The sequence below is a fragment of the Helianthus annuus genome, chromosome 3 (genome assembly GCF_002127325.2).
Source record: "Helianthus annuus cultivar XRQ/B chromosome 3, HanXRQr2.0-SUNRISE, whole genome shotgun sequence".
NCBI classification, from domain to species: Eukaryota; Viridiplantae; Streptophyta; class Magnoliopsida; order Asterales; family Asteraceae; genus Helianthus; species Helianthus annuus.
Window position 1 is genome coordinate 153,054,514 of NC_035435.2, and position 27,640 is coordinate 153,082,153.

At 39.4% G+C, this 27,640-nt stretch overlaps 1 protein-coding gene across 1 annotated transcript; it reads left to right on the forward strand.

The window, feature by feature from the left end:
- The first annotated feature begins 257 nt into the window (after positions 1-257).
- On the forward strand, positions 258-19,290 carry LOC110930107 (bifunctional pinoresinol-lariciresinol reductase). The gene is made up of 4 exons (XM_022173331.2): positions 258-780; positions 18,043-18,283; positions 18,701-18,904; positions 18,998-19,290. Exons 1-4 carry the CDS (start codon positions 445-447, stop codon positions 19,159-19,161), a joined length of 945 nt encoding a protein of 314 aa, XP_022029023.1. The 5' UTR covers positions 258-444; the 3' UTR covers positions 19,162-19,290.
- Positions 19,291-27,640: the final 8,350 nt, after the last annotated feature.

Sequence of the window (27,640 nt, forward strand, 5' to 3'; positions counted from 1 at the left end):
TAACAAATTAAATCATTTTTTTATGCGAGATGAGTGAAATACATTTTCTCTTTTTTTTATCAATTAAATAATATTTTTTTATCTTTATTATTATATTTTCTTTTTCCTCCCCTTACAACCACTTTCAATAAATATTAAAAAATTAATAGAAGTGAATAGTGTTCTCAAATATACATATGAACAATAATATTTTCTCTTTTGTACACTCATAACCAATTTTTTATAATACGTAAAACCCCACTCACAAAAAAAATGCATAATGAGATGTGAATGCTATAACCCAACGTTTTAGGATAACGTTGGTAGGTGGTCCAAATTCAAAAACGTACTTGCAACCGATATTAATGACTTGAAAATTGAGACCTACCTTCCACACTTGACTACACAAAAGGCTCAAGTACAAATCAATTTCTAACACTACTAGATCCACACCGACAGATTGAAATGGAGACGAAGAGCAAAGTGTTGATCATCGGTGGAACCGGACACTTGGGGAAGAGGCTCGTGAAAGCCAGTTTAGAACAGGGCCATGAGACATACGTTCTCCAGCGACCCGATATTGGTGTCAACATTGCAAAAGTCCAGATGCTACTTTCATTCAAGAAACAAGGAGCTCATCTTGTCACTGGCTCGTTTCACGATCACCAGAGTCTTGTAGATGCCGTGAAGCAAGTAGACGTCGTGATCTGTGCTATGTCTGGTGATTTTCATATCAGTAGCCATCAGTTACTACTTCAGCTTAAACTTGTGGCTGCCATTAAAGAGGCTGGAAATGTTAAGGTATTGTATAACTCCAACTAAATATATAAATAAATATATTTTCTTTTAGGGGAATTTTTTTCATAAAGGATGGGATTTTTTTTCGAGTTAAATGCTTTGGGTTATTTTGGCAGTTTAGTTCAGATGTTTTATTTTTCGTCTGTTGGTCCAAAAAGGTTTAACCGTCGCCATTTTAGTTCACTGGGTTAACTTCATCCATTATTTCTGTTAACGAGAAAGGCGAATCGGTCATTTTATATGGCTGAATTGCACTTCTAGTTCACGGAATTACATATAAAATGACCGAATTGCAGGGTGTTGGGATGAAGAAAGGGGGGTGGTAATTTGGGTGGGCCCACATTTATTTTTTAATCAATGATGTTATGATTTATTTGTTAATTTTTAATAGCAAGGGCATTATAGTCATTTCATATCAATTTAACTGAGAAAACTAACCCTCGTCCGTGCCAGGGACTATCCAGGAACAAAATTGCAAAAGTTAGGGACTATAGCTGTAATTTTAGAAAGTTAGGTATTAAAGGTGAAAAGGACAAACCAAACCACAGGGACTATCCGGGCATTTAACTCTTTTGTGGTCGTTATTTTATTAGTCTAAGGGTCATTAATATTGGTTATGTATATCGTTTCTGTCACATTTGTATAAGTTTAGTATGTTTATGTCTGTAGTCTGGCAGACTAAAAATGGTTCGGATCGTATGATTTTGTCAGTTAAACCAATTAAAAGATTACGTTAGATCATCTTTCTCGTTATGGGTCGTCACCCTTCCTAATTCAAAAGCCCTAGTTAAACATATGTTTTTCGGCCCCCAATATAAATGTTTAAGTTCTGCCACTGTATTTGACATCATCATACGGGATGTATGGGAGGTTAAATATAGTCGTACGGGCCGTATGGCTTTGTCGATGGAGTGCGTTGTCATGTCAGACACTTTTGTGTCACTGTAACACACACTATATGGCCCATATGATTTGATGAACACCCAGTGGCGGACCCAGAAATTTTTTGTCTAGGGGTGCGAAATTTTTTTAAGAACTTTAGGCCCCTAGCTTTATTAAAAAAAAAATTCGGTTCATAGCGGGTCGGATCTGATCGGGTCATGTAAAACAAGAAAATCAAACTAAAATTCAAACTAAAATTCATATAATCATTAAATGCACGTCAAACGTCATTACAAACATATTTAAATTTGTGGCTTACGGTTTTTTGTTTTTCAAAATCTATCCAAAACATTATCTAAAGAAACTTTCCGAAGCAAGTTTTTCTCGGTAACATATACAAGTATTACTTAATTTCTGAGCACCAATCCGTATCATATATAAAAATAAACTAAATATAAGGAAAATCAAATAAAAAAAACTTACAAAAATTTATATATAAGAGTAATCCATATCAAACAATTACTACAAAATTTATCATGCAGATTCCACAACTAATTTTATACACGAAAGTCTTGAAATATTATTCTAAAATAATATTTGAGAAATTTGTATTAAATAATTTTTTTCATAATAAATTAACCACCAATACTCCGGACTTCAAAATTTATTCTAATTTGAGAAGTTTTGACCTTCTCTTTCTTTCTTTCACAAACCTCAAAGTCTGCAACTTATTTTCTCTTTCTTTGAGTTTTTTTACCAAAATTGTGTTGGTGAAGAAAATATTTACTAAAATGGTGTTGTTTCAAAAATATTTACCAAAATAGTGTTTTATCTTAGTTTATTAATTTCTCACTCCTAATCTCATTGGATAACTTCATTTCATTAAGACAATCAATGACTTGGTTGTTCTTTTTATTAAAAAAAATATTTTTTAATATTATAAAGTTGTTAACCTCATACATGTAAATAAATATCTAATTTTCTTAAATTAGTACAAAAAAATTCCGTGACCCCAAGAACGTAAATAAATTTGTAATTATTATTTTTTTTCTTCTAGAAATGCAAAGAGGTTAATATCTTATCATCCATGTTATATCTGAAACATATTTCAAATATGCAATTATAGTGTTTTTTAAGCAACTTACTATAACCTTTTTTCTCAATCAATTTGTTACAATCTTATGTTGTAAATTTATTTAATTTATATTTTATTTGATTGGTTGAAATTCGGATTTGAATCGCATTTGATCTATGAGTGTTGAACCGACCCATTATTCGAAATCGAATTAAATTATTTTTGTCTTTTCCTATTTAAAATACATGTATATATTTATTTAGTGTATAAAGCTATATGCGTATATAGGGCTGTATACGAACCGAACGAACATGAACAAGACCTTGTTCGTGTTCGTTCGTTAAGGAAATAAATGTGTTCATGAACGGTTCATGAACACTTATCGAACGAGATTTTATGTTCGTGTTTGTTCATTAAGGAAATGAGCGTGTTCGCGAACGGTTCACGAACAAACACAAATAAATTTGGCGAACAACTTTATAATATTAAAAGGCGGAAAACGCGACTACCGCCAAATCCAAAGAAGAGACGAAGGACCAGATAACAAAAAAACTCAGGAAGTTGGAAACTCACATGGTGCAGGGAGGTCCACGAAGACCAAAGAAAAATTACAACAAGCGCACACAAGATGATTCATGGCGCGAGAAGCAAGTCATCTTCCCAGTTGTTAGAGGAGGCCCAAGGGAAAAACGACCAATAGTTATTCCAGGAGTGATTGGTCATTACCAGACAGACTACATCTTCATCGATCCGGGGAGCACCGCGGATATCATATACGAACAATGCTTCAATCAATTTGACCAGGAGGACAAGGTGCGCTTGGATCCAATAGACTACCCACTAACTGGTTTCTGCAACGAGGCCGCCTTTCCCCTTGGACATAAATCATTCCCGGTGTTACTTTCGGACGGACGAAACTCAAGAACAGAAGAAGTCACTTTCATGGTGCTGCCTGCACACTCAACACACGACATCCTCCTAGGAAGAGAATCACAGGGAGACTTCAGTATGATTTGCTCTGCACCACATTCGGCCGTCGGATTCCCAACGGAAACAGGCATCGCACTGATATACGCAAGCAAGGAAGTCTTAGCAACAGATGAAATGAGGCCTACAAAAGCAAGTAAACCAGCGCCGCGCGCAGAAGCAGAAAAATGGGTGTTGAATAGCGCTCACCCAGAACAAACAGTTACCCTGGGACCAGCGATGTCCGATCTAACACGCGCAGCGCTCAAGAAGTTGTTACACGAGAATATGGACGTGTTCGCCTGGACACCAGCTGACATGGTTGGCGTTCCACGGCACATTGCAGAGCACCGTCTAAACGTCTCAGAAGACGCAAAGCCAGTGGTACACGCCAAGCGCCACCTAGGCGATATAAAGCATGACGCCATGAAAGAGCAAGTACTAGAACTACTGAATGCAGGCATCATCAGAGAAGTCAGATACCAAACATGGGTAGCAAGCCCAGTGATGGTAAAGAAACCAAACGGCAGCTGGAGAATGTGCGTCGACTACAAAGACTTAAACAAGGCATGCCCACGCGACTGCTACGCCTTACCAGACATAGACGAAAAAATCGATTCTCTGGCAACATTCAGGTGGAAATGCTTTCTTGATTGCTACAAGGGGTATCACTAAGTTCAAATGGCCGTCCAAGATGAAGATAAGACGGCATTCCGCACGCCGACAGGGCTGTATTGTTACACCAAGATGCCTTTCGGCTTGAAGAATGCGGGCGCAACCTACCAAAGATTGATGAACGAAACATTCAGTGACGCCATCGGCAAGTACATAGAAGTGTACATGGATGATCTGGTGATTATGAGCAAAGAAGAAGGCACGATGCTGGCCAACATCCAAAAGACCTTCAACACGCTACGCAGCGTAAGTATCAAGCTGAACCCAGCAAAGTGCTCATTCGGAATGGAAGAAGGGAAGTTCTTAGGCTTCATCATCACAAAAGATGGTTTTAAGGAGAATCCGGAAAAAGTCCAAGCCATAGAAAGGATGCCTTCACCATCAAACATCAAAGACATGCCAAAATTAGCAGGACGACTAGCCGCGCTCAATCGTTTCCTAGCTAATCATGCCGCAAAATCTTTTCCGTTCATCAAAACCTTGCGCAATTGTATGAAGAAAAGCCAGTTCCAGTGGACTCCGGAAGCAGAGATGCGTTCCGCGAAATGAAAGATTGCCTCATCAAACTGTCAACCCTAACCGCACCAAACAAGGGAGAACCTCTGGTACTTTACCTTTCAGCTTCCGATAGGGCAGTCGGAGCTGTGCCGCTTGTCGATCGTCAAGGTGTCCAGACACCAGTTTACTACGTGTCACGAACCTTGACCGATCCAGAAACCCGATATGCAATCATTGAAAAGTTAGTCCTCGCACTAATTTATGCTTCAAGGCGGCTGCGCAGATACTTTGCCAATCACGTCATCCACGTGCTAACAAACTACAACATCAGCAACATCCTTGCAAGACCAGAAGTATCGGGAAGGCTAGCCAAATGGGCAATAGAACTGGGAGGTCACAACGTGGTTTTCAGACCACGACCATTAATCAAAGGCCAAGTCTTGGCAAATTTTATGACAGAAGTTCCAGATGACAAAGAAAGAGAGTGCAAAGCCATGGAAAAAGCTGAGAAAAAGCAAACAGAAGAGCCATGGTTGTTATATACCGATGGAGCATCTAACGAAGACGGCGCAGACGCAGGGCTTAGGCTGGTAAGCCCCGATAAACACGAATTCACGTACGCCATACGCCTGGATTTTAAAAGCACAAACAACGAAGCAGAGTACGAAGCTTTCCTGGCTGGCTTACGATTGGCAATCAAAATGGGGGTCCAACACATCGAAGCGCATGTGGACTCCATGCTGGTAGCAGGGCAAATAAACGGCCAATACAAAGCCAAAGGGGATGTCATGGCACTCTACCTCAGCCAAGCAAAAACCTTGCTACAAACCTTCTACTCTTACAAAGTGCACCACATAAACAGAAGCGAGAACAAGCCGGCAGACGCATTGAGTAAGCTCGCATTAACAAGCTTCCAGCACCTAGCAAAGGATGTGCACATAGAGGTTTTGAGCAACCCATCCGTTCCACTCAGAGAAGTAAGTGTCATCCAGACAGGAACAACGTCCTGGATGACACCGATAATCATGTACCTGCAGTCGGGGATACTTCCCGAAAACAAAGCCGAGGCGCAAAAGATCCAATACAAATCAGAACACTATTAGATGGCAGATGGGATACTGTATCGAAAGTCGTATCTCGGCCCGCTGCTAAGATGCGTCGACGCCGAAGACGCAAACTACCTAATCCGGGAAGTTCATGAAGGAATTTGTGGCATCCATGCCGGGCCTCGAATGGTGGTAGCAAAAGTGATGAATGCCGGATACTACTGGCCTGGGATGCATCTGGACGCTATGAAAGAGTTGAGGAAGTAAAGCGGCTGCCAGAGAAATGCGCCCAAGACCATGCGCCCCAAAAATGAACTAGTACCAGTCACAACCGCATGGCCTTTTCAACAGTGGGGCATAGACATGGTAGGTCCTTTCCCAGAAGCACCAGGGGCAGTCAAATTCATAATAGTCGCAGTCGACTATTTCACCAAATGGGTGGAGGCAAAAGCGCTTGCATCAACCACATCGGCAGCCGTCAAGCGATTCATATGGGAGCAAATCATATGCCGCTTTGGCCTACCTCTCAGAATCATCACCGATAACGGTGACGACCTCGAACGATGGTTCAAAGAACTACATATCGAGCATACCTTCTCTTCGGTTGCGCACCCGCAAGGGAATGGTCAAGTAGAGGCAGTTAACAAAAGTATCGTTGATGGTATCAAAGCAAGGTTAGGCGAAAAAAGAAGAGGACGGGTAGACGAACTGCCCAGCATATTGTGGGCCCATAGGACAATGCCAAAGACAAGCAACGGCGAGACACCGTTCAGCCTAGTCTATGGGTCTGAGGCAGTCATCCCAGCAGAAATCGGGCTACCATCTCAACGAATGCTCTCAATGAACTTAATCAACAATGAAGAGGAAAGGAGGATCGACCTGGACCTCCTAGAAGAACGAAGGGAGATGGCAGCAATCAACGAGGCCAAGTACAAAACAAAGCTGGAGATATACTACAACTCCAGAGTCCGAGTCTGCACTTTTAACCCGGGGGACTATGTCCTACGGGACAACGAAGCTTCCAACGCAGAAAAGCCCGGAAAACTGGCGCCCAAATGGGAAGGCCCATACGTAATCGATGCAGTACTCGGCAAGGGAGCTTACAAACTGCGCACCATCAACGATAAAGAGGTCCCACGAACCTGGAACGCTCAACAACTACGAAAGTGCTACATGTAAAACAACTATGTAATCGTAAAGGGCGTACTGCCAACACATTTACTATAATACAAGAAGTGTTTGGCTACCTTTATTTCATGCAAATTTCTTGTCATAACTGCATTTATTACTTTGGGCGTACACGAAAACATCAATGGCTCGACCATAGGAAACGTTGTAGACCTCCAAGGCTCGTCACAACCAAGTGCACAGCCGGGTCAGAAACACAACCAAAGCCTACGAAACGCCAAAGTAAAACTTCGTGCCCACATAAACACGAAAAAATCGATAGCCAGGTAACTAAACATTGTAATGCTCCCAAGGCTGAACACAGCTGAGCTCACACGATAACCTGCAACTCGATCACTTCGTAAGTCACATGTAAACGCGCACATTCAAACGACAGAATAAAACGTTGTAGTAACACAACATCACCTGTCAGCGCCATAATTCATTCGTGACACCTAATCAAAGTAATTAAATATGCACATATTATGACGATAACAAAATTCGCATAAACACAAACAAGCGATAAAATATGCATCAAACAAAGAAGATCAAGGGCATATACCCACAAAAGGTAAATAAAAATAAAATTGTCTAAAACAGTCAACATTACAGACCCATTCAAGGCCAAACACGGCGCACAGGCCGGAATCCAACCATCAAGTTTGACTGGTGCCAGCACCTCCCGCCGCATCGGCATCGTCTCCAAGGGCTTTCTTCAGAAGAGCAACTCCATCTGGTTTCCGAGATAACTTTTGCGCCGCCCGGACGACGGCAAAGTCAAGGGTTGAAAATGCCTTGCGCTTAGCAGCATAAGCACCGTCACAATCCTCTTTATACAACTCAAAATGGTAATCTTTCTCTTTGTTGATAGCTGCAGCCTTGCCTTCAGCATATCCAAACTTACGACCGCTATTATAACCCGCTTGGCCCAATTCGAACATGTACGTGGCAAGCTCAGTTGAATTCAGAACACGATCAGCAAGCTGCATAAAACAAGGCAACCAAATAAAAGATCGCAAAAATAAAAGAACACGAAAGGGCAAAAGAAATTACTAAGGGTACACCACGAGAAAGCAACCATCTGGTGTCAGCAGATGTTTCCTCAGCAAGGAGTTCTGCTGCCTGGCATTTAGCAGTCTTTTCAGCAAGAAGGCACTGTGCAGCTTCACACTCAGCCGCCTTCTATTGCGCGAGCACCTCTAACTTATCAATACGATCAACGTATTCCTTCTCTTTCCTCTCAGCAGCAAGGCGTGCTTGATGAGCCTCATCAGCAAGTCGCGTTTTCTCACCAGACAAACGAACGATCGCATCACGCTGAGATTGCATCTCAACATTCGTGCGCTCACACGCGGCTTCCCAATCTTTCTGTTTCTGAACATTCAACTGTTTTTGCTCTTCAAGCTTCTGTTCAGCATCAGATACCCTCCACTGCAAACCTTTATTCTCCACATTAAATTTCTCCCTCTCCTCAGCAAACAACTTCTTAGATTCCTCAAACTCGAGTGTCTCCTCCCCCATCGACCGCCATTCACGAAGAATTTCCTGAGAAGTGGCAAAGAAATTAACCCCGGCACGAACATGGTCGTCCAACAAGGCAAATCGATTGCGGTTTTTCTGGAACATCCTCTCAGCAGGGGGAAGAGACATAGCAAAAAATTCATGGCAGTTGTTCACATCATCTATCCTGGAACCCTGAGTAAGGTTCCAGCGAGGGGCGTGTGGTAAGTCGTCGCAAGCAGGATTACCCCAAGAATCAGCAGGGTTATGCTCAAATTGCGGGCTGCGCACCACACTAGAAGTAGCCCCACCTCCACCAGAAGGACGCTTAATGTAAATGGTTTGGCGTGGAGTAGTTTCACTAGATTCCACCTCCACTTCCACACCTTTACCTTTGTCAGCTCCACCATCACCACCAACAACTCCAGCATCACCACCACCTTCACCCACATCTTCAGTAGCCCCCTCTCCACCCCTTTTGTCTGCCTCAACATCATCACGAGGAGGGGTCAGGCCAACCGTCCTCGATGGTGGGGAAGTGGGCGGCGTGATCTGAGAAATATCCACCACACGAGGTTTCCTGCCAATCTTGACTGCTGTCATGAAACAAGAATTAAAAACAACTCGAAGAAAACGAATGAAATATACAACTAAAGGCCAATTACCAGTAGGAGGAGTAGACGCAGCAAATATCTCCTCCAAAAGATTTCCACGACCTCCACTAAAAACACCAAGATCAACCTTAGATTCAGACGGTGCCGGGGGGGGGCCTCCTTATGCAATTTCGCTTTTTTAGCAGCAAGAAGAGCAGCAGATTGCTCATCAAGCTTGCGCTTGTGATCCTCGAGAGCTTTCTTCCTCATGTGCTCAGTCAAGGTAGCACTGTCATCAGGATCCGATTCTCGATTTCTCTCACCAACCCCTAAGCCAGACAACGTGTCAGAAACTACCACATAATCTAGACAACGAAGAGTAGAGGGTTGCTTACGAGAAGAACCAGCAGTTTTACCCTCAGCCTTCCCCTCCTTCCTCCCGGACTTATTAGTTCTTGTTTTCTTCCTGGACTCTAACTGAGAAGAAGGATCAACAGGCACTTCTGCATCATCATCATCACCAACAAACTCATGCACGGGCTCGACAGCATCACCCTGCGCAATACCTGCACGCGCGCAACGAGAGGTTAGACCATCAAGGTTTTGGTCAGAACTTCCACTTGAAAGGACAATGACTTCCTCTCGATCCGGATCGACAGGGTCATTCCAAACATCTTCACCTAGAACTTCGCTGGCATATCTACTCAAACTCTCATCAGTTGGATGCAAAAAACGACCCCGGATTTGGTCTAGCCACGTCGGGTTCCCATCCGCTTGAATAGCTTCAACCATGGCACCCGCCGCCTTAGGGTTCAAGACATTTAACAAGCTGTAACCAACTGCAAAAAGGCAAGAAGATAAGAAAACATAACAAACATAAGGGAGAACAACTCAGCGGTAACTTACGAAAGAAACATACATTTTCCCTAATAGCTATATACAGGTTGACCCAATGGATTCTTGGGCATCCATAATAAACTCATCCCAGCACCTACCAAAGCCATCTCCTCCAGTTGAGAAATGGCAGTCACCTTTTGGGTTATCTTTTTGTACCAGTCCTGGGCAGCATAATCCTCCATAACGTCTACTTTTGGAATTCCTTGGCTCACCTGTCGATAGGGCATATCTATCGGAATTACACCACGGCGGATATAGAAGAACTTCTGTTTCCAGTCATGAAGGCTCTTCAAAGGACCTACCATGTATATGCCCCACTGTTGAAAAGGCCATGCGGTTGTGACTGGTACTAGTTCATTTTTGGGGCGCATGGTCTTGGGCGCATGTCTCTGGCAGCCACTGCACTTCCTCAACTCTTTCACAGCGTCCAGATACATCCCGGGCCAGTAGTATCCGACATTCATCACTTTTGCTACCACCATTCGAGGCCCGGCATGGATGCCACAAATTCCTTCATGAACTTCCCGGATTAGGTAGTTTGCGTCTTCGGCGTCGACGCATCTTAGCAGCGGGCCGAGATAGCGGTCCGAGATACGACTTTCGGTACAGTATCCCATCTGCCATCTGATAATGTTCTGATTTGTATTGGATCTTTCGCGCCTCGCCTTTGTTTTCGGGAAGTATCCCCGACTGCAAGTACATGATTATCGGTGTCATCCAGGACGTTGTTCCTGTCTGGATGACACTTACTTCTCTGAGTGGAACGGATGGGTTGCTCAAAACCTCTATGCGCACATCCTTTGCTAGGTGCTGGAAGCTTGTTGATGCGAGCTTACTCAATGCGTCTGCCGGCTTGTTCTCGCTTCTGTTTATGTGGTGCACTTTGTAAGAGTAGAAGGTTTGTAGCAAGGTTTTTGCTTGGCTGAGGTAGAGTGCCATGACATCCCCTTTGGCTTCGTATTGGCCGTTTATTTGCCCTGCTACCAGCATGGAGTCCACATGCGCTTCGATGTGTCGGACCCCCATTTTGATTGCCAATCGTAGGCCAGCCAGGAAAGCTCCGTACTCTGCCTCGTTGTTTGTGCTTTTAAAATCCAGGCGTATGGCGTACGTGAATTCGTGTTTATCGGGGCTTACAGCCTAAGCCCTGCGCCTGCGCCGTCTTCGTTAGACGCTCCATCGGTATATAACAACCATGGCTCTTCTGTTTGCTTTTTCTCAGCTTTTTCCATGGCTTTGCACTCTCTTTCTTTGTCATCTGGAACTTCTGTCATAAAATCTGCCAAGACTTGGCCTTTGATTGATGGTCGTGATCTGAAAACCACGTTGTGACCTCCCAGTTCTATTGCCCATTTGGCTAGCCTTCCCGATACTTCTAGTCTTGCAAGGATGTTGCCGATGTTGTAGTTTGTTAGCACGTGGATGACGTGATTGGCAAAGTATCTGCGCAGCCGCCTTGAAGCATGAATTAGTGCAAGGACTAACTTTTCAATGATTGCATATCGGGTTTCTGGATCGGTCAAGGTTCGTGACACGTAGTAAACTGGTGTCTGGACACCTTGACGATCGACAAGCAGCACAACTCCGACTGCCCTATCGGAAGCTGAAAGGTAAAGTACCAGAGGTTCTCCCTTGTTTGGTGCGGTTAGGGTTGGCAGTTTGATGAGGCAATCTTTCATTTCGCGGAACGCATTCTCTGCTTCCGGAGTCCACTGGAACTGGCTTTTCTTCATACAATTGCGCAAGGTTTTGATGAACGGAAAAGATTTTACGGCATGATTAGCTAGGAAACGATTGAGCGTGGCTAGTCGTCCTGCTAATTTTTGCATGTCTTTAATGTTTGATGGTGAAGGCATCCTTTCTATGGCTTGGACTTTTTCCGGATTCACCTTAAAACCATCTTTTGTGACGATGAAGCCTAAGAACTTCCCTTCTTCCATTCCGAATGAGCACTTTGTTGGGTTCGGCTTGATACTTACGCTGCGTAGCGTGTTGAAGGTCTTTTGGATGTTGGCCAGCATCGTGCCTTCTTCTTTGCTCATAATCACCAGATCATCCATGTACACTTCTATGTACTTGTCGATGGCGTCACTGAACGTTTCGTTCATCAATCTTTGATAGGTTGCGCCTGCATTCTTCAAGCCGAAAGGCATCTTGGTGTAACAATACAGCCCTGTCGGCGTGCGGAATGCCGTCTTATCTTCATCTTGGACGGCCATTTGAACTTGGTGATGCCCCTTGTAGCAATCAAGAAAGCATTTCCACCTGAATGTTGCCAGATAATCGATTTTTTCGTCTATGTCTGGTAAGGCGTACCAGTCGCGTGGGCATGCCTTGTTTAAGTCTTTGTAGTCGACGCACATTCTACAGCTGCCGTTTGGTTTCTTTACCATCACTGGGCTTGCTACCCATGTTTGGTATCTGACTTCTCTGATGATGCCTGCATTCAGTAGTTCTAGTACTTGCTCTTTCATGGCGTCATGCTTTATATCGCCTAGGTGGCGCTTGGCGTGTACCACTGGCTTTGCGTCTTCTGAGACGTTTAGACGGTGCTCTGCAATGTGCCGTGGAACGCCAACCATGTCAGCTGGTGTCCAGGCAAACACGTCCATATTCTCGTGTAACAACTTCTTGAGCGCTGCGCGTGTTAGATCGGACATCGCTGGTCCCAGGGTAACTGTTTGTTCTGGGTGAGCGCTATTCAACACCCATTTTTCTGCTTCTGCGCGCGGCGCTGGTTTACTTGCTTTTGTAGGCCTCATTTCATCTGTTGCTAAGACTTCCTTGCTTGCGTATATCAGTGCGATGCCTGTTTCCGTTGGGAATCCAACGGCCGAATGTGGTGCAGAGCAAATCATACTGAAGTCTCCCTGTGATTCTCTTCCGAGGAGGATGTCGTGTCTTGAGTGTGCAGGCAGCACCATGAAAGTGACTTCTTCTGTTCTTGAGTTTCGTCCGTCCGAAAATAACACCGGGAATGATATCTGTCCAAGGGGAAAGACGGCCTCGTTGCAGAAACCAGTTAGTGGGTAGTTTACTGGCTCCAAGCGCGCCTTGTCCTCCTAGTCAAATTGATTGAAGCATTGTTCGTATATGATATCCGCGGTGCTCCCCGGATCGATGAAGATGTAGTCTGTCTGGTAATGACCAATCACTCCTGGAATAACTATTGGTCGTTTTTCCCTTGGGCCTCCTCTAACAACTGGGAAGATGACTTGCTTCTCGCGCCATGAATCATCTTGTGTGCGCTTGTTGTAATTTTTCTTTGGTCTTCGTGGACCTCCCTGCACCATGTGAGTTTCCAACTTCCTGAGTTTTTTGTTATCTGGTCCTTCGTCTCTTCTTTGGATTTGGCGGTAGTCGCGTTTTCCGCCTTTGACCAGGTGCATGAGCTTTCCATCTCTTAGGGCTCTTTCAATTTCTTGCTTCAGGCTAAAACAGTCATCGGTTAGGTGACCTATATCCTTATGGAATTCACAGTAGAGATTGGGATCTTGACCCCTTTTGTTGCGCATCTGTAGGGGTGGTTTAATTTGGTGATTTTCATTGGCCAAGACCTCCGAAGGGGTCTTTGTTAATGGCGTCTACTGCTTATCCCTGTTTTCTTTCTTTACTTCCTTTTTGTGTGCTATTTGATTGATTGTGTGCCGCGCATCTTCTCTCGGTAGGATTCTTTCTCTATGACTGGAAGACCTCCATGACTGGCCTCTACTTTTTCTGCCATGTCGGTCATTGGAGTTATGTGCGCGTTGACGGTGGTCATCAGCGGTTAACTGTTTGTCTGTCTGTGCTATTGTCTTGGCGGCCTCAATGAAAGTTTCCCAATCTTTTGGTCCTCCGTCTCTTCCTTTCACGCGCTTGATCAGATCATCACACTTGACTGCCCTCATGAAGTGCGTGCGCATCATTTTTTCTCCCACATCTCCGATCTCCAAACATTCTTTGTTATATCTTGTGATAAAATCTTCCACGCTTTCGTGGTCTCGGCGCCATATGTTTAGACAATCTGCTGGGTCTCTGGCGTGCCTCCGCTGTTGAGAGAAGTGTGCCAGGAACTTCTCTCTAAAGTCAACCCATGATTTAATTTTTCCTGCTGGTAAGCTGTCGAACCAGACGCGCGCTGCGCCCATGAACGTTTGTGCGAACATGTGGCACCAAGTTGGTAGGTTCCACCCACCTGTTGCTCCTGCGCCTTTGAAGACCTGGAGGTGATCATCTGGATCTGTCAGTCCATTGTATTTGCCAACGTTGTGCGGCAGCTTGGTTTTGTCTATAGCAGCTGTGGCAATCTCCCTGATGAATTTCGAATCTTCAGCCATGTCGTCTGGACGATAGCTTAAGGTATAATCATGCTCTGCCTTTGGGTTGTACCCTGCGCGCTTTGCGGGCTTGTATGCTTCATGCTCTGGATGAAGTCTACTAAACACTATGGTTTCCCCTTTGTATGTTGGGCCGTCTTCTTCTTCATCCCATTTTGTGTTCATATTGCGCGCGCCTAAACGAGCCTGGATCGGTTTTCTTTGCACGTTGGGATTTTGCACGAAGTTGCTTTCTGTTTCGCCATAGGTATCGCGCGTGTCGTGCGCGCTTGGTCTTCTCACATTTTGGACTGGTCCTCTCTCCGGACGTAGGTTCCACGCGTTAGTCTGCTGAGTTGTATGTGTACTCAGAGACCTTGGTTGTGGAGTTACAAATGCTGTCTGGTTAGCTTGTGCCTGGAGTAGAGCTTGCTGTGCGCTGAGTTGCGTATAAACTAGGTTTATGGACGCCATCTGTTCGGCATACCAGGAAGCTAGAGCTTTTCCTTCGGGTAGCCCTAAAAGTGCGGAGTAATTGAGTTGTGCTTGTTCCGATGGAGCCGAGGGGCCAGCTCCATGGCTTGGTGTCAGCGTTGATGGTGGTGTCTGCTGCAACACCCCGGTTGGAGTTTGGAATGTGGCTCCGTTTGTGGTTTGAGTGATGATCCTCGCTGGTGGAGTTTGGAAAGTGGGTCCAGCTGTGGTTTGGCTAACAACCCTGGATACACTCCCAAAGATAGGAGGAAAATCGTTGTTCAGTTGTCCCTCTTGGATGGTTTCGTTCCTTTGGCCCCTTTGGACGTGTGCTGTGTCCGAAATGAGTTCAAAGGAAGAAATTTCTCCGTCGACTGGGTGTGAGGGAGTTTGTTCTGCCATGTTTGATGAGTGTTTTTCAATAGAGAAAAGAGATGAGATTGGTTTTGCAAAAAGCGGATGGCGCCAATGATGAAACACCGATTGACACAAGGTTTATCGATGGGGTTATTTCGTCTGTGGGGTTCAACCTCTTTTCTTACTCGTAACGATGGCTCGGGACCTGCAAAACAGTAAACACCGTCAGTCTCGTTAAGAGGGGGAGAAAGGGGATTTCCCTCTTAACCAGGATCCGGCGTGAGAATAAGTATTGTTCTGAGAGAAATAAACAGTGTGTGTATAGAGTGAGTATGGAGAGTAAAGATCCTTAACCTGAATGATGAAGGGCCCTATTTATAGCCGGAGGGTAAAGGAGGGAGGAGCAGCTGTGCCAGCTGTAGGTGCGCGCCAGCTGTCCGACCAAGGGGAATATCCTCTTGGTCTGCTCTGCTGTGGCTGGTGTAGTGGTACACGTGGCGCGCTTACATTTGCTCATGCTGGAAACCTTGTACTGATGTCGTCAGTTCTGCCCCCTGATTTGTCGCAGGCCTACATGGCGCCCTGCTAGTGGTGACACGTGTTGTCCTTTATGTCTGGTAGAGCATCTTTGGTGCCACCTGCGGATCTTCCAGAAGTTTCTAGAAGCTTCTGGATTGTTTTGCTGATGTGGTCGCCAAGTATGCTCAAAAAATGGTGTGGTCCCTGCCATGTAGGCAGGGAATTGGGACCATACCTCTTCAGCGACGAAGGATAAAGATAGATGGCCCAGAAAGTAGCACTCGAACTTGAATCCCTTAGACCATGTGTAGTGGTGAAGAATTATAATGCCCCCACCATGGGGCATTATCCGACACGTGTCATCCCAGTCAGCATGGGGCATTATAGCAAAAGTGGTGTAGTGGGCATAATGCCTAATAATGCCCCTTCCAATTATTAAAAAGGATTAAAAAAAAACTTATTTAAAAAGATGAAAAGTCATCCACTAATCTATGCTCCTATTGGTCAGTCAAAGTTTATGCTTGTTTGTTTGGGCGTTTCAAAGAAAACGCCGGATGACTTTTTTTTCAAAAATTTTATAAAGTAACGCCCCATGTAATGGTGGGGTAGGCGTTATTGGGCGTTTTTTTTTTGAAATTTTTTTAAAGAAAACGCCCCACTACACATGGTCTTATTGTGGAACGGATGTCGGTCGTATTCGCCGATGTAAATAATGAGAAATGAAAGGGAAATGATGCATAAACAATGTGAAAGTGAGTTTCCTAGTTTAATTGTTAGGTAATAAAATAAATAAAAGATTAATAATATACAAAGTACAAATAAAATATAAGAAAGTACAAAGATCTTCACTTAAAACACAAACATACGAATATAAACGAATGCAAATCAACGAATGTTCACGAACACCTTACCGAACGTTCACGAACACAATCGAACGAACGAGACTTCTGTTCATGTTCGCTCATTTAACTAACCAAACGAAATTTCTTGTTCATGTTCGTTCGTTTATTAAACGAACGAACATAAATGAACTTCCCGCCGAACGTTTCACGAACTGTTCGCTGAACGTTCAGTTCGTTTACAGCCCTATGCATATACTTATTAATTCGTTGTTGCTAGTTGTTTTCATTATATGCGTATAGTTTTAATATAACATAGATAAAAAACAATTAAACTTTGTCTGGTACAGAATAAAAAACAAATCTTCAAATTATGTGAGGTCACAAAATTCGGAAGGTATTTAAGGTTATTAATATGTTTTTGTAATAAAAAAATGATTAAGTTAATATTTTAATTAATAAAATGAAGCTAACCAATGAAATTAGGAGTGAGGAACTAAGAGGGATAAAACACTATTTTGGTAAATAGTTTTGAAAGAACACCATTATGATAAATAATTTTTCCACCAACACCACCTTGAAAAAAAACTCCTCTTTCTTCTTAGTTTTTTCTTTTTTGTTTTCACATTCAAATCTCTTTCTTCTTCATAGCACAAATACAACAACCTGCAACTTAGTTTCTCTTTCCCGATCAATATCTCAAATATAAATTAAACACAGAGCTTTCTTAAATTGCAAAGGTCCAAAGGTACCCACCCAACCAGACAAAATGCGACGGTCGTTGTAAGGCCATGGGGTATGGGGCTTGGGTTGGGGGAAAACGCCCAAGCCACCACCCCGGGGGCTTGGGTTGGGGCTTGAGTTTGGGCGTGGCCCCTTTGGTGTGGGTTTGAAGCCGGGTGTGGGGCGGGTCAGCAAGGTGACATGGCGGGCTCTCAATGGCCATGTGTCAACTCATGCCCCCAACCCAAGCCCCACTATACCCCATGGGCGTGGGTTTTTTTCCCATTCCACGTGTCAACCAATGCCCAACCCAAGCCCCACCATACCCCACGGTCTAAGCACTGTTGTCGGCCAGAGCCGGCGTAGATCAAATAAAATCCAGTCATTGAACTTCACCCTTCTCTTCTTCTTTGATTCCGTCGCTGTCAAGGGGTGCGACTGCAAAATTTCAAGGGGGGCGCTCGGGATTTTCACTTATCCATAACACTAAACATTTTTTTTTCAAGGGGTGCGCCCGCCCACCCACGTATACAAGTAGGTCCGCCCATGTGAACACCATGTATAAAACATTATGACATGTATATTGTGTTAGTCTAACATGTCATACGACCCTGTATGACCGCTTTTAGCCCATTATACGGGCCGTGTGATCAGCAACGTCAGAGGTGTATGGATAGTATCTTAGTGTTGTTGGTATAGCTTCACCCTAAATTTTAACCTCATATGATCTCACGTAATCTTTTAATGGTATAATAGCGGTTTCTGCCGTCAGAGTTTGGTACAGATCCATCACGAATGGCGCATGCAATAGAACCAGGACGAGTGACCTTTGATGACAAAATGGTGGTTCGGAAAGCCATTGAAGATGCTGGGATCCCTTTCACCTACGTATCCGCGAATTGCTTTGCTGGCATCTTTGTCGGAGGGCTGTGCCAATTTGGTACCATTCTTCCTTCAAGGGATTCCGTAGTCTTGCACGGAGACGGCAATCAGAAATGTAAGCCGTAACAATTCTAGCTACCATATTTGTTTGTGCATTGATGCATGGCAACTAAAGGGGACTATTTTGTCTATGGATAGAAGGAAAAGAAACGCGCCTCACTTGTGCTTTTTGGCCATTTTATAACTTTTAATAATATTATTTAAAAACTAAAAAACAACAGCAAAAGTTCTTTTAACTTTTAATTAATTCACCCTTGTGCTGTAAATAATATACGTTTTTAATCCATTTAGTTTTCATTTTAATTCGCTTTTTTAATAACTTGTGTTCGTTAACTTTTTTTATAAAAGTTGAATAAGCAGTTGTATTTAACTTTTTTTCTCCATAGTGAGTATATACTGAATTCCCGCTGCAACCCACGAGTGAATTCCACTAAATGTATATATGTAACGCGACATGATTATGTTTTGGTAGCAATATTTGTGGATGAAGATGACGTAGCAGCATATATCATCAAAACCATAGATGATCCCCGCACTCTTAACAAGACGCTCTACATCAGGCCTCCAGCAAACATTCTTTCACAAAGACAAGTTGTGGAAATCTGGGAGAAGCTCCTCGGCAAAGTCCTCCAGAAGTCATCTCTCTCCGAAAAACAGTTTCTCGATAGCTTAAAAGGTATCCAATCCCGAGCCAAATGTAACATGAAAATATGCAATTTGTAACCAAAACAAACTAAGAGTTTTTCTATCATGTGTTGGGGACTTGCAGGGAAAGACTATGTTGAGCAGGCCGCGATGAGTCATTTTTACCATTTCTTTTACGAAGGTTGTTTGGCGAATTTTGAGATCGGGGATGATGCTGAAGAGGCTTGTCGTCTCTACCCAGATATCAAATACACCAAAGTAGAGGATTACCTCAAGCAATACCTTTGATTCACGACTTTGTGTTTATGTATGTTTCAAGCTTCAAGCGTGTAACACTAGGAATTATCTATATCTCGAATAAGTTGTTACGTACACCCTGCTTCTATTTGCACCTATTTGGAAAATGACGGTCCATAATATTGTTGTATAGTTTAGGATAAAGATATGCTAAACAGTCAAATTTGACTAAAAGGTACAACACATGACTAAAAGGTACTTCTAAACAGTCAAATTTGACTAAAAGGTACAACATCGGGGTCGGAAGTCACAGTATCTAAAAATTCTATATAAGTAAATTATATTTTTATAAAACCAAGGGGCCGAAAACGTATATACCTAAAAAATTCTATACGAAACGTACATACATAACACTATTGAGCGAAAAGTTCGAGGGGTTCGGCGCCCCCTCGGCCCCTTGAAAGCTACGCCCCCAAGGTACAAAAATGAAATTAAGTCATGGTGTTTTAAAGTTTTTGGCATTGTGTGTTGAATCCCAATATTCCATGGTGTTTTAAATTTTAAACATTGTGCCTTTTGTAGGAATTAGATTCAAACTTTTAGGTTAAAATGATAAAAAAGAAAATTACTAACGATACTTTCATTTTTATTTAATAAATTCAACTAACACAATACCATATACAAAGTATACAACAATGAATAAGCTTAAAGATGAAATACAAATTTGTATAAATATATGATTCAAACCAATGTCTCTAAAAGAACTTTAACTGCACCTTCTTGTACGAACCTACGTTGCAAGAATAAATAAATTGTCGTTGACAGTTGTGGTTGCGGATCGTGTTTGACACAGGTCCTTTGAAATAGATTTTGTGCCTCTTCTTAGACGCATGCGTTTGTCTCACAGGATACAACAACCGGAATAATATGTATAGTGTAGAGATAGCTCTCGCACTCGAGATACCACCAATTTAATTAGTGTTTTCGGTTTTGTGGAAAAGGATGAAGACGTTAAAGGCTTTTAAGAGTTCTCCTCCCAAGTTGTTGAAAAAATTAGAGACCCATGTGTGTATAAAGAATGAACCATAATCAATATCTATATATATTAATAAATGAGATGATGTGGGCTATGTGTCCTTGAATGGTGAAGCCATTTTGATGATGTGGCATCCATTTGTTTAGTGGACTTTGATTTTGGGAGGGAAATGATGGAATTTCTCTATAAACAAAAGAACTTTCACAAAACACAAACCAAAAACCCAAAGAGACGCGGGATACGGAACTGTCTGGGCCGGTTTTCGGGTTATCCAAATTACCCATTTAGAATTCGGATCATATAAATTGATTTCACTCGATTATTTTGCATAACATTTCTTCATATGTGATCTTCTTTCTCTCTATGTTCTCTCTCTTCTACCTACCATCTTCGATTACAAACCCTAAATCAACATACTATCTCCGATCATCAAAATACCATAGCCGATCATCATCTTAGGTGACGAACCTTTCAAAAATTACAGGTAAATGTACTTGATCAGACCTAAATCATTTTTATTTATGTTGTCAGATCTTATAAGATTCTTTCCGCCGATGTTAATGTTTTTCCTTTTCATATTGTTCATATATTGTATCTTAAATCGTTGATTTTGATGTTATTAATGATGGTTGCATTTTGTTTTTTCATATGATCAAGACCGATTCCTACAAGTTTTGTTTTGAAGTCTTAATCAGGTGTCATCTTTGATCTAGTCGATTTTATCATCAACATCTTATCAATGAGAAAACTTAATAATCACATAATGATCAGTTACCATTCAGATTAAAGAATTGATTGTGTTCTTTATTTTTACATTGTTTGATTTCTCATTTTTCATCAAATCGGTCTTATGATTATCTGTTAGGGTTTATCAATTCCTCATAAGTGGAGAAGAAGATCAAATTCCAGTTGATTTGATGATTTTGTGGTGAGTTTTTTTCCAGACAACATTCTTCATTTGACAACTAAGGTATGAATTGAATCAGTGGTCTCGAGCTTCTTCTCAGGTCCATGATTGTGATTGTTTTGACTGATTATTTCAAAATTTGAATTTTTGAAATTTATATCAATTATGGATACTTATCAAAGTTGTCTAAATTGTAACGTATTTCCAAATTTATCAAGATAACTTATATTAAAGTTTTAATTGCTTCCAAATTTTGTGTTAGTTTCCATAATTTTCGACAATCACATTATTTTTCAAGTTTCTCAGAATTTAGAAAGATATATAGCATCTGTTTTAAATAGTTATATTATTCTTAGGATGATCATGATCCAAGCGAAATACTCTTTGTTTATTTTCTTCGATACTGTAGGAACTTATTTTTTGTTCAAAACCCTTTCCGCATATGCTAATGATTTTTGTTCTTCTTCTTTTTTTGTAGATCATTCCACTTATTCTGCAGGTATGTAAACTAGATTAGATTGTGATGTATTTTAAATCTTTAATCGCACTTTTTTTTATCATTTTTCTGTATTTTTTGTGTTGGTGATGATGATTTAAATTTTTCGAATCTAATCTTATTAATGGATCTATTCTTGATGTCTTTGAAAGAGTGATGCTCTTACTGATTTTTTTTATTTTGTTTTTTGTTTGTTGTTGATGTTGAAAACAGTTTCGGCAGTTGCTAATGTTTGTTGTTGTTCTTATTTTTTTTTTTTTTTTTTGTAGATCATTAGACATATAGAGAAGGTATTTAAACAATATTAGATTGTTTGTTGTTAATGTCAATTTTTTATGATTTTCTGTTTTTGTTGATGATGATTTACATAATCCGATTCGAATCTTAGGAAAGGATCTTTTGTTGATGTATTCATGGATTGATGATGCTACTGATTTTTTATTTCGTTTTTTCTTTTTTCATGATTAACCCTAAATTTTATACCACAGGCGGACTCTGAATCTTCGTCGAACATGTTATAGGTAAGTATAATTTTATTGTTGTTTTGCTATTTTGATCCTGTATAATGTTTTGTTTCATCGTTTATGCTCATCTCTTATAATGTTAGGTTTCATTATTTATGCTCCGTTTTGTTTTTACAGTCATTTTTTACACAATCAATAAATTTTATATTGTATTAATTTTGAATCCATTAAAGATTATGTAAATTTTTAGTGTTTCATATGATTTTTCGGAATATGGATTGTGTTTCTAAAAATAAAATTTTTTTGAAACCGTTTGTTTTTACTTTTTGTTTTAGAAGTTTCTCCCGATATTATAAGTTTGTTTCTATAAATAGTTTACCGTTATATTTTTTTAAAAAGTCTTCATAATTTATTTCCAGATATGGATCGGAGTAACAACAGTCCTTCATTTTTAAAGCTTATTGAGGAAGATGACCCATTATTTTATGTATGTTTATTTGTTTTATAATTACTAATCAAATTTAAAGTAAACTGATGTTTATCTTTTTCTCATTTTTTTGTCTTAAACTCATAGCAAATACCTAATGACTTTGCTTCAATGATGTGGGGAGAGCAACCACCTTACAAAGAATCTGTTAAGATTGTTGATGGCAACAAGTTATGGTTTGTAAGACTGAAAAAAACTGAATTGGGCCCTGTACTTGGTGATGGCTTCACCAAAGTTGTTCGGGATAGTTGTATAAGAAAAAATGACTATCTTATGTTTCAGTCATTTGGACCATCATCAGTCTTTCTTTCGGTGTTTAAATCATTTGTTCATGAAAACAGCTTTATATCCAGAATCACACCTGAGGAAGACGTTATTGTAAGTAGTATATATTATAGAATCAGTATGTTGAATACTGTTTTCTATCTGTATTTTGGTTTTTAAATTTATAACTATCACTACCTTTGCAGGTCATGGCTGATCAATTTTACAGGTAATTTTAGTTTTATTGTTTTTTTTTTTTTGCTAATTTTTGATCCGGTATAATGTTAGATTTCATTGATTATGCTGATTTATTTTGACTGTATTTTTTTGTTAGTAATAAATTTTGTATTGTACTAATTACCAATCTATTAAAAATTTTGCATATTTAATTTAATTTAATTTATGCTCTGATATATTTTTCCGGAATATTGATTGTGTTTCTTTAAATAAATTGTTTTACATTTTTTGAAACCGTTGCTTTTTTTTGTTTTATATTTTTTCCCGCTCTTATGAGTTCGTTTCTATAAATTGTTTACCGTTTTACATGTTTAAAACCATTCATAATTAATTTGCAGGTATGGATCCGAGTAACAACAATCCTTCATTCTTAAAGCTGATTGAGGACGATGATCGTATTTTTTTGGTATGTTTATTGGTTTTATGATTACTAAACATATTGTATTTAAATTGATGTTTTTCTTTTTTGTATTGTATTTAAACTGATGTTTTTCTTTTCAGTTGGTTAATTCACTGATTTTTTATTCATTTATTGTAGTTATTGACATGAATTTTTCCTCCTATAAAGCATGATATTGGGTGCCAAATAATATATGAGTAGAGCATAGAGCAACACAGCGAGACGGATATCTCGAGGCTGAGAGATTTGGGCATTGAGAGAAAATAAAGGTTTGAAATTTGTGATTTCTTTCGATCAAAGCGAATCATAGAAAGATCCATCAATGGAGAACCAATTTCATGAGGGAGATCTGGTGTGGGCCAAGGTTAATCACCATCTTTGGTGGTTGGGCATCATTAACCATGAACCGCCGTTGTCAACGGTAAGCTTGCCCCGTTGTTGACCGTCCGTTAAAGAGTTATAATGGCAGGTTTCTGCAGTGGACCCATCCTGGATCCACTTTGGATGTAACTGAAAGCATTATTTTAATGACTATGCAGTTTTTATCAATTTTAACTTAAATTGTTGTGTTACCTGCAGGATGGTAAGAAAGTTGAATCTTTGGCCACAATCACAAACTTTGATGATTTGCGTTTTGTCGAGAGAGAGGATGGTAAGTCTACCGGTAATCATTTGATATTTTTTTATCATCTTTTAATAATTTTTTACCATATCTAGGTTATATAAGTCCATATCATGATTGTTTTATTAATTGTGGTCATGTTATCAGTTGGACTCATAACAAGAGAGTAATGTTGATTACACACAAAGCCATCCATTCTTTGGTGATTTGACCCACTTCATTCAGGTGAAGCATTTTTTTACTTGCAAGTGTAATAAGCCGATTACCCGTTTGCTTTGAAGCATACGAGACAATATGAACACTTATGCTAATCTCAACCTTAGTGAAATATATTACAATTCTCGGCCTTTTAATAGATTGCTCTCTTTTGAATTGAGTATTTATTGTAAGTTTTTTTTGCTGCAGTTAAAGATACCATTTTGCAGCTAAGACCACTCCTATCTGAGAACAAGCTCTGGTGTCGGTAACTGCAAGCTGGTATCAATATAGTTGTTGATGTTATTTTGAAATTACAACATTTTTTCCTTCATAAATTTCTACAAATACATTTTGGTGGGTGATAGCAATGGGCTGGGAGTAAATTTTAGTCTTAAAAGTAAATTATAATTGTTGTATGACTCCATGTCTTAATTGGTATTTATTGCTATTTTAACGTATTTGATAGTTAAATGATATGTTGTTTTTAAAAACCAAACGTCTTACTTTTAACCTTCAAATTAGCAACAAGAAGTATTATGGTTAAAAAAAAATTGGCATATGTGTTAAACTTCATTGTCACCGTCCTCACGTGCGTGTTTCACCTATCTATCTAAATCTTGGTGATTACGATAAGCTATTAAATCTTCATAGCACCTCTACCAATGACAATAGTGCCGAAGAAGAGCCGACGGTATCCATGTCTCTAATAATACATTTAAGGTGTAAGTTAAAAGTTTCAAGCTATATAGTTTTGATTTTTAACACCAACTTTTGTAACAAATAGTTATGTAATGTACCATATATTAGAATTTATGTCTATTACGGTTAGACTCAATTTCAAATTCAATTTCAAAATGATAGTTTACTTTTTTTTATTTTTAGTACTCAATTACCATTAAATATTTTCCTTATATTATATTTTTAGTGCTCAATTACCATTAAATACTTTCCTTATATTTTATTTTATCTCTATTACGGTTAGAGTCATTTTGAATTTCAGAATGATGATTTATTTATTATTTTAGTAGTTAATTACCATTTAATACTTTCCGTATTTTAAATTTTATGTTTATTACGGTTTGACTCAATTCAAATTTCAAAAATGTAAATTACATTATATTTTAGTAGTTAATTGTCATTCAATACTTTCCGAATTGACTATATTTTATGTGTATTACGGTTTGACTAAATTCAAATATCAAAATTATGATTTTATATTTTGTATTGGTTTAACATGTGATGATGAGATTCGATTGTTGTGAAGAATGAATATAATAATGTTTAATGTCTTATTACGAGTCAATTACATACCGGAAATATCGAGCAGTAAATGCTATATCGGAAACGCGATATCTAAATTATTTTTAGTTTAATGATATTACGATACTTTTTTCCTAAACATATGTTAACATTTAATTCTTAATTGTTGCATACGTTTATAAAATATTTTTTCATTATAATTCATATACATTAATACCTATGGTATAGATACAAATACATGACAAGTTTGTGTATAACATTGTAAGACCCGTATTAAATAAACGACAATTGTTTTATAAAAGATGCATTACATATTACTAATACCAAAATGTATAAGTATAATTCAAAGTTATTTAAAGCTTCACGAGTTCTTAAACGAAGGTCACTACTTAATCGCCAATTTGATCCCTGGCTTTAACTCCATCCATATTGTATGTTAACTGAAAATGTATTTTTGTAATTTCAAGTTAACATACAAGATCCAAGTACCCTTAAGTTATACTTGAAACCAAACGATTAAGTTATACTCATCTTGCTTTTGTATGTTTTTATGGCTCTTTATAACTAGAAAAAACTTTAAGAAACTGAATTAAAAATTTGTGGTGGAGATAAGGGAAAGAGGATATTTTAGAGGTTAAAAATGTTATTTATATACTTTTATTTATTGTAAATTAAATTTTCCTACCCGGAAAGTTTCCGGGTTATAACCGAGTATATTAATAAATGAGATGATTTGGGCCATTTGTCTTTGAATGGTGGAGCCATTTTGCTTATGTGGCATCCATTGGTTTAATAGAGGTTGATTTTGGGAGGGAATTCATGTAATTTCTTTGTAAACAAACCATTTTTGACAAAACACAAACCAAAAGCTTATATCCACGCGGGATCCGGATTGGTTGGGTGGGTATTTTCAGGTTTCCCAACAAAACCCAACTTTAATATGGATCCTATATATTGTTTAGAATCAATTATTGTTCATAATCATCTTCAAACAAACAACTTCTTTCTCTCTGTTCTCTCTCTTCTACCTACCTTCTCCGATCAAAATATTCAAGCAAGAAACCTTCACATATCTAAGGTAAACTACATGATCTAACAGAAATACTCTTTATTTATGTTGTTCGATCGTTTGGTAGCGTTTTTTTGTTCAAAACCCTTTCGGCTGATTTGCATGATTTTTGTTGTTCTTTTTTTTGTAGATCATTTCACTTATTCTGCAGGTATTTAAACAAGATTAGATTGTTATTAAATCTTTAGTAGCAACATTTTTTGATCATTTATATGTATTTTTTGTGTTGTTGATGATTATTTAAATTGTCCGATTCTAATGTTTATGAATAGATCTATTTTTTGATGTCTTCAAAAGTGATGTTCATACTGATTTCTACTATTATGGTTTTTGTTTTTTAATGATAAACCGTAAATTTTATTCAACTGCAGGAGTGTGAATCTTCCTCGAACAGCAAAAGGTGAGTATAATTTTATCGTTGTTTTTGTGTTTTTTGATCCGATATAATGTTAGGTTTCATTGTTTATGCTGATGTGTATAATTTTGTAATTTTTTTTTTTTTTTTTTTTGCAAATCTTACTATGATATTTTTAAAAATTTGAATATCTTTGTTTTGTTACTAATAAATTTTGTACTGTATTAATATGTATTAATTATCAATCCATCAAAGATTTCGTTATTTCCTTAAATTTTAGTATTATATGGCTTTCCATAATTAAGGTATCTATTTATATAAATAAATGTTGTTGCTTTTTTTGAATCCCTTGCTGTTTGTTTTGGTTTTATATGTTTTCCCGCTGTTATGAGTTTGTTTCTATAAATAATTTACCGTTTTTTATGTGTTTAAAATCGTTCATAATTAATTTGCAGGTATGGATCCGAGTAAGAACAGTCCTTCATTCTAAAAGCTGATTGAGGACGATGATCCTATTTTTTTGGTATCTTTATTGGTTTTATGATTACTAAACATATTGTATTCAAACTGATGTTTTCCTTTTTTTTGTATTTTGTTTTCAACTCATAGGAAATACCTAATGACTTTGCTTCAATGATGTGGGGAGAGCAACCACCTTACAAGGAATCTGTTAAGATTGTTGATGGCAACAACATATGGTTTGTAAGATTGAAAAGAACTGCTTTGGGCCCTCTA